At 41.2% G+C, this 8191-nt stretch overlaps 1 protein-coding gene across 1 annotated transcript; it reads right to left on the minus strand.

Annotated features, from left to right (window-relative positions):
* Positions 1–2165: 2165 nt before the first annotated feature.
* Positions 2166–7929, minus strand: LOC115594395 (uncharacterized). The gene is made up of 4 exons (XM_030438456.1): positions 7396–7929; positions 5914–6119; positions 5240–5354; positions 2166–3068 (listed from the first exon to the last, which is right to left on the minus strand). Exons 1-4 carry the CDS (start codon positions 7855–7857, stop codon positions 2895–2897), a joined length of 957 nt encoding a protein of 318 aa, XP_030294316.1. The 5' UTR covers positions 7858–7929; the 3' UTR covers positions 2166–2894.
* Positions 7930–8191: the final 262 nt, after the last annotated feature.

Below are 8191 nucleotides of genomic sequence, written 5' to 3' on the forward strand. Positions count from 1 at the left end.
TAATTATTATTCAGATTAAATTAATCAGAATTCGAAAAAACATAATAATTACAACCATGCACCACCCTGGAATCAATATTCTGATAAAGAAATGTGATGTTCAGGACTGTACTGTACAACAGAATGTGACAAAGAGACGGTTGTATGTGCAGTAAATGTCGTATGCTGGCCTCCCTCTTCGTGCTGAAGTAGTTTATCCAGCAAGCCCAAACAATCGAGTATGCCCAGAAAAGTCTCACAGGCCGAACAGGTGGCATTTTCTCTGACCTTTACTGAGGAACATATCTCGACTGTGAAATTGCAAAACAAAATATCCATAAATACAGGTTTTTAAAATGTAGCCATACAAACAGATTCATAATCACAATGACTTAAGTACAGACAACATTGATCAATATGCACAAACAGAGAAAAAGTGTAGTAGAACGCTTCAAAATGAATATAACAGCATGAATCAGAACAATATCTGAGCTACATGGTTAACAAGTTACAGCTGAGCAAATCTGCCTGTTATACATACATGGATGAATTATTACAATGTACGAAATAAAAACGATTGTAATACACAACCAATCCTCACTAAACTTATAAACAATAAAAACTTATGGATATGGCCTTCTGTGGCTTCAATGAAAAAATGTAATCTTTCCACAGCACAAAGGACGATGAGAATAGTCTGCAGCACCAGTCATGTGCTCTCCTTCTCCCAAAACCGAAAGTGAAACTTAAGTCTGCATTCAACCTTTGCGTCCACAGGGGGCAGCATTGCACTGTATTAAAACATCATATAGCTTAACAGTTCAGTATACGGCATTCAGAGGCCATGACATGTCGTCAGCAGTTCTCTCCTGCTTAATAAAACATATCAAAATATCAGTATAATTATCAGATGATGACTGAACATTCAATCTTGTCACATGCTAACTGTGTTCCTCGTCCCTTTCTGGATCTTATCATCTGTGTCTGCAGGTCTGTATGTGAATACCTCAGTCACTTCACTACCTCATATATCTTCTGATCACTATGGTTTGGTGTCTGATCATATCATTCAGTCATTGGGTCAGCTCACGTACTCAGATGAGAAGACTGCCGAGCCAGAGACCAAAGATCAAGTCTGTGTTTCAGCAAGTGAGAAACAGAGAAAGTCAAGTTTTAAGTTTGGCAAGATTTATTTTGGCGATTGGGTTTTTCTTCAGTTTCTCACTAGGTCTCTTATATTTAGAAAGTTCTTTCTGCTCACATGGGGCCTTCTGGTCGCTCTATCAGTGATTTGTGTTGGTCAGTTTTCCTTTTTGTATGTGATATCTAATGTGCAACATTACTGTGGCAACATCATTTAAAAGTTGACTTTAGGAAGCAGATGATCTCAGAATTACCAGATAAAGAGGATTTAATTGAATGAGCCAAAAAGTTTGAACAAATAAAATGATTACTCTACATTGGTAATTCTGATGTCATCGGCTCCGTGATATTTCTAAAGTCACTGTCATCTTCCCGCAGAAGAAACAAATCATCACACAGAAAAAAAATGTTTGAGAAGAAATTCCTGTTAACTTGTGTCTTTGACAAAAGTTCTCAATAACTTGTTTCAAGTTTTCAGTTGATTTTTCACTTCACGTGATTTCAGCAAACTAGGTTTAGAAACGCCTCATATCAGACAATACTGAACATCTGGTGCATGTAATTATAGTAATTTACTAATTGAGTCATTTATTCATTTATTTGTTTTTGACTTTGGGCAGTTCTAGTCACGGGTATTATACACACTTACATCATATCCTGGCAATAAAGCTCACTGAATTAAACTGAAACTGAATGCAGTCTTCTGGCCGCCTCCGGCATTGTGAAACTGTGCAACACATCTTTTAAACTCTTATTTCTATATTTGTGTGGAGCGTGTTGTTAGTCGTGCATTGAGTGTGGAGCTGGTTGTAAGAGTGTGTTGATCATATCAGAGAGCGCTACTGCGTGATTGATCGAGGAGATAAAAGTTTTACTATTTGAGCTTCTGCAGAGTGAATCTTCCAGTGAGGACACAGAAGTTATGAGCTGGTGAATATTTCTGAAAATCTGAGCATTTTTATGAGAAACAAGTGTTTATGACATTGTACTAATGTTACAGTGGGGCTTTTCTCTAGACCCAATGAAGAGACTGTGGCAGGTAGTCAGAGTGTGAAGGAGTTTATTTTTGCAACAGGGTACTTCAGAAGGAGTAGTGGATAAGAAGGCCAGGCTGTCAGGTTGAGAGAAGAGATCGGTGAGGAGGTCGTGTGAGTGCACAGTCTTTATTAAATGTATCACAAAAGTCATGATAATCAGATTGAACTGAGGTGAGGTCACTCGGTGCTGGAGTGGCAGGAGTCAACTGATTACAGGAGGGGGCAGCAGAGTAAAGGCAATGAGAGCGACAGTACACACTCCAACTCACTATTCTAGAAGTTTCCACAGTAGAACCGTGACAGCTAATTCACCAATCAAGTATCTGGGTGTTCCAGTAGTGAATCAAAATCCCCCCCAGAAAAGTTGTCTTCTCTTAATCCAAAGATGTCTAGTTGATCCACTTCAGTCGCAGCTTTAGCCCAAAACACAGTAATTCATGAATAAATGGTGAAACACAGTCAGACTGAAATCATGGCTTTTATCTGCCCCAAAACTCCACAAAGTGCCATTCAACTGCAACACAGAGTTACCACAGAGTATGGCTGCCATACTCTAAAATATTGATTGACACCTGATTTGACCAGTCAGGAGCTTCTGTGCCTCACCTGTGACCTGCATCGGACAACGAGTGACCGGCATATATCAAAATCTCAAATATCCTGTGACGATCAGGTCAAATCCTGATTCTCAAAACAAATTCTTATCCTTTCTTAAAACACCAGCATTTTTTTTTTTTAATTTAGCGGCTCAGCTCTCTCCAGTGGTGACGAGTCGTCAGGCCACAGTTTCCTCACTAACTCTTCAGCTTGTGGGAAGTCCTCAAATTCCCAAGACTTCACAATTGTAGGATATGTTTTGCTGCAGTACTTGAGGTTCTGTCTCAGTCGGGCAGGATCAAAGTTCAGCACCTAAAACAGAAACAGGGAAGAAGATGATGAGCAGAACAGCTGCAGGTTCGGGTCAGGGAGAGTATGCAGGACTAGATTGTTAACAGCCATGCTAAATGCTAACTCAGATTATCATTGTTAGATAACAGTGTAATACAGAGTCTAGAAACCACAATGTTACAATAGAGTTCAGGACAATAAAACTATTTCTGTTCATATTCTAACATTAATAAATAGCCACATCTGCACTACAGCAACATTATCCTCCATCATTTCAACAAGATGACAGTTGTTCGAAATCAATGACTACATTTCCCATGAGCCTCTGAAAACATGCCTGTGGCTAATTGTTGAGAGCAGCCACACGTCACTTTGCTGTCGCCAGAGCGACCACACCGCCCCCTGGCTGAAAACCAGTAGCGACATGCAGCGCCGCCCCTCCCTACACGCAGAACACGCACTGTGCGTAGGGCCCCACGATCCATGGGGGCCCCATTTTGCGCAAGGGGACGCATTCTCTGCAAATGTGCAAAGGATGTGCATCGCTGCCGTGAGGCGCGCGTAGAGCTCCGAGTTAGCCCGAGGCAGGAGAGAAAAAAAAAGAGACGAGTAATCTGACACCGCTGCCGCAATGATTGACAGCAGCGGCATCTGACCAATCAGCGGTCAGATGAGACGACAGGCAGTTGGATGCAGGTGGAGAGATGGCCTTCAGATGGCAATATGAATCAGGAGCAAGCAGAAGAAAGAAAAAGTCAAAACAAGAGGAGGCTCGTGCTTCACTTGAAGGTGGGTATGATGTTGAAATAAAAAGAAAAACTTTGTTGCATAAACACCCCAGCTGCTAATCATGAGACAGAAGAGAGGATCATTCTGTCCAGATGTGAACTGGAGATTACATTTTCCAGCAGCCCTGATTATCATTTATTGAATGTCTTGTTAACTGCATATACCTTCACCTCTGTTGAAAAAGGAGTGCTTAATTGACCAGTTGGTGGTCGTATGTTGGCTCAGATCTATAGCCTATCAGTCTATGTTGTCAATAGTTTTGGGCAATTTTTGTGGAGGTCAAATGTGTGTGTGTGTGTGTGTGTGTGTGTGTGTGTGTGTGTGTGTGTATATATATATATATATATATATAATAAGATAAATTAAGATAATCCATTATTTGACCCACAATGGAGAAATTTAAAGCGTTGCAGCAGCAAACAGCAGCGTAGGAATATAGAATCTAAGTACAAAATGTAAAAATAAATACATACAAATATTGAAATATCATCAAATCATTATGAATATTATTATTAGTTGTAGTCATATTTGCATTAATTGCATTTTAATCTTTGTGAGGCTAGTATTTACATTAATTTCATTGTGTAATTTACCATTAAGACCAAAACAAATCTTAATAATCTGCTTGTATGATTTCTTGTCATAACTGGGTCAATGCTGAAGTTTGTTACTAAGGGTGACACGGAGCCAGCACCCAGCACGTCACCAGGGCCATCAAACACCATGTCATCTGTAAAAGGCTTGTTCCATTGTTGAAAGAGGCTGTTCATTTGATTTATTCCTACTAGTTGGTTGTAAACCTAAATGGAATTTCGTGGTACAGTCATTTTGTAATGGGGGGGGGGGGGCCTCAAAATAAAATTCTGCTTAGGGCCCCAATTTGGCCAGGGCGCCCTGGCGACATGTCTGAATGTAGTTATGTTGCATTTCTCATGTCTGACAATAAAAAATCCCCAAAGTTCTGACTATAAAATGCCTGTTTTTGGAATGGAGTTTGGTTCAGCAGTCTGTCCACTCGTCAGAGCTCCAGGAGCAGAGGCTGTTTTAATGTTCATAACACACAAACTGAGTTGACCTGCCTTCTAATAATGAAGCTTGTAAACAGCATAAAGTAACGTTGGAAGTGGAGCTGAACCGACATGTTCTCACCTCCTCTCAGCTCGGAGACAACGGACGCGTTATACAACACAAAATATATGATAATGAATTGTATCTGTATTATCACAGATAACCAGTGAAATAAATCTAATTGAACAACAAAACAAATAATTCTGTTGAAGATTATTAAGTTTTCTTGAATAAAAAAATATTCCCTCCCCATCACTTTTAAACAAAATCATCACTTTTAAGTGAAATACTGAGAACCAGACTGAAATAAATGATAAATGAATTATTAAAAGTACCTCTCCGTCCACATGCAGGGCGACAGCAACATGATCCCAAACATAAAACTCATGGCGAAAGAACACCATCCCTGCTTCCATCTGGTTTTCATCAGGTCTCTCGACCAACTCATAGCTGAGAGAAAACAGAGACAAAGAAAAGATCTGAAGCTTTGACTCATGTCAGCGATCACTGCTCCGTTACTGCAGCTATGGCAGCTGAAGAGAGCCGACCAGAAATCACATCCTCTAGGTTACACAAGGAAGAGAATTCAGAGTCTCTCAGCTGTAGACCATGTGACTAGTTTAATATGTTCAGAAAATGATGCTAAAAATAAAAAAACTCCACCTGATGTCATTGTTTATTCAGTATTTCCGTCCACAGACCTTCACAGGTGAAACACCTGGATGCAAAACATCTGAACACTGAACCCAAAGATCTGAGGGACGTCCTGTAACAAGTCAACTTCTTACTGCTTCAGCTGTGTGACTGTATTTCTCAGGTAATCCAGGATCATTTTAAACTTGACTTATTTTAAAAAGTAGAATTTTCTGAACTAATAAAGAATTGATGTAGTGGAGTAAACGGTACAATGTTTGTGTCAAAAACAAAGTATTAAAGTTTAAAGTTGGACAAAATGTTAATACCCAAGTAAAGTACAAGTACTTCAGTACTTAAGAACAGTATTTCTCACCTGTGTGTCCCACACATGGCCTCAGGCCTCCAGATGAAGCGGCCATCTTTGTAGGAGCAGATAGAGTTTGGGTCGTCAGTCAGCAGCGGACGGTCTGAGAAGTGCTCCTGTTTGGCCGGGCTGTGGACCAGTATAACGTACACCACTTCCTGTTTGTGCAGGACGGTCTCGAACACCCGCATGACGGGCTGAGCGCCGGAGCAACACTGGAACAATAAAAGAAGTTCTATTGGAAGAGTCCTCACAAATACATTCATCAAGGTCCATGTTAATCAGGGGCGCAGGTGGCGTTTTTGAACTGGGGGGGACCGAGCTGTCAGCAAATTATTTCAACTCAATAAGTTATTTTTGTGTCATTTGGGCTTTAACTAGCGCTCAAGTAGTTACTTTAGTAATAGCCTATGGGCCAGTGGTTTGCGGGCCTTAATGTCCCTCTTTAGGGTCGGGTTGATTTGGCTTTGTATATGTCATTATCATGTCGCCTCCCGTCCCTCCTTGTTCTGTCTGTATTCCTTCTGTCCCTCCTTCCTCATGCAGTCTTTTTCTCCTGTGGCTGCCCCAACAGTTGCTTATTAAAATAACATTATACAGAAAAATTAAAAAACAACATTAGAGCTATTCACCTACAGCCTAAAAGACTTTTATTTTACATTTAGCCTACTTCAGGTAACAGCAAATGCCGTTTATTAATGTCAGACTAGCTACTCAACATTACAAAACGATTATCTGCCACATATTGGAAAATCAACAGGCAACAGGTGTAGGTAGCCTATTTACATTGTTTGTTTTTCTTAAAAACGCTCTGAGTGTTTTTTGTTGTTTCTTCATTGACTTGAAATCACCTGCCCTGTCATAGTGGACAATGGTCTGATCACCGCAACAGTCACAGGTGCTGCTACCAGTTCCTCTTTAGGACCCTGGGGAGTGAGAGTCGTGCCTTATGGTGTGTTTAATTTACACCGAGAGTCGGAACTTGGAGCTCAGAACAATGTAACCCCAAAGTTTAGTGCTCCCAGCCTTACAAACGTACAACAAAACATGTAACTACTGTTTACGTGATTAGCAGATAGCATGAATTCTATGTCGGGCTGGTGAGATTAATCCGACTTCCCGAGTAGGAGATCCGACTTGACAGGAGGTTCTGATTAAAATTGAAATTTGGAGCTTGGAAATTCCGACATTCGTGTACAACTGGAACCCACCATCAGTCGTAGCACACAAACGCCGGGCTCTCAAACATTAATCCTCTGTTTTACCGGCACTGTTTGTCGTCTTATGTAGGGACAGTGGGGGGGACGGATCAGGGTCACTATGAATCTGAGGGGGTCATATCCATCTGCGAGCATGCTGTTAATGTCATGAAAACAGCACAAACACAAAATCAACTCTCCCTCCTTTTACTTTAAAGGAGCACTACGTAGTTTTAGAGAACAAACTCAGAGGTTTCATATTTACAATATACTCCTTTCAGTTATCTGCTACCTGCTGGCTGTAGGCCTCCAGCAGCTCCTCCAGGGGGAAGGTGAAACGGTACGAGCCCAGCCTGGAGAGCTCGGAGAAGGACGGGGAGGTGGCAAACTTCCCCAGGAAGCTCTGCTGCATCTGGACCTGCTCCTGCGTCCGGTCGGGGTAGGTCGTCCTCAGGAGCCTCCTCTCAGCTGATGTGATGTCATCAGGCGTCACAGCCAGACTCCACCACACCAGAGAGCCTCCATGTGGGCTCTCGAAGCCATCTTTCCATCTGATGCCACGTAATCCATATTGCTTTGTGTCGTGTTTCAGATGAGTCACATGAAACTCTGGTCGAGGGTATAATGGGATGTTTTCTTTGAGGAGATATTGGTTCTCCAGATCCTTTGCTTCCTCTTTCAAATCTGTCAGCTTCAAGTGCCGACCTTCACAATAATGTTCCTCATATCCTCTGCTGTTTACCCGTGTCTTCATGGTCCTTTACTGTTACTTGATTGTCTGCTTGCTTGTTTGTGCTCACAAGAGAAGTGGTCTCTGATCTCAACAGGGAAGTATATCAACTACAACAGTACTGAAGAGGCGTTGCTCTGTGTGAGACATGTGAGTACAGAGACGGGGAGAGACAGAAGGCCTTTGTACTACTGTATTTATAACAATAAACTACTGTTATTAACACTGGCCCTTATACTCTTCTGTGATAAGTGCTACACATGAAGACAGCTCCTTAAAGTTTAATTTTCCATGATGATATATTAGGTTCATTTAATCATGGGGAAATATCACATTTAGTTTGAATACTTTTAAAATA

The sequence above is a fragment of the Sparus aurata genome, chromosome 13 (genome assembly GCF_900880675.1).
Source record: "Sparus aurata chromosome 13, fSpaAur1.1, whole genome shotgun sequence".
Lineage (NCBI taxonomy): Eukaryota > Metazoa > Chordata > Actinopteri > Spariformes > Sparidae > Sparus > Sparus aurata.

Excerpts from the sequence above, each read along its gene's own strand:
- LOC115594395 (XM_030438456.1), bottom strand. The coding sequence starts at position 7,857 with ATGAAGACACGGGTAAACAGCAGAGGATATGAGGAACATTATTGTGAA. Across the intron at positions 6,120-7,395 it reads TGGAGGCCTACAGCCAGCAG|TGTTGCTCCGGCGCTCAGCC; the intron begins GTAGCAGATAAC and ends TTATTGTTCCAG. Across the intron at positions 3,069-5,239 it reads CCCTGCATGTGGACGGAGAG|GTGCTGAACTTTGATCCTGC; the intron begins GTACTTTTAATA and ends TTTCTGTTTTAG.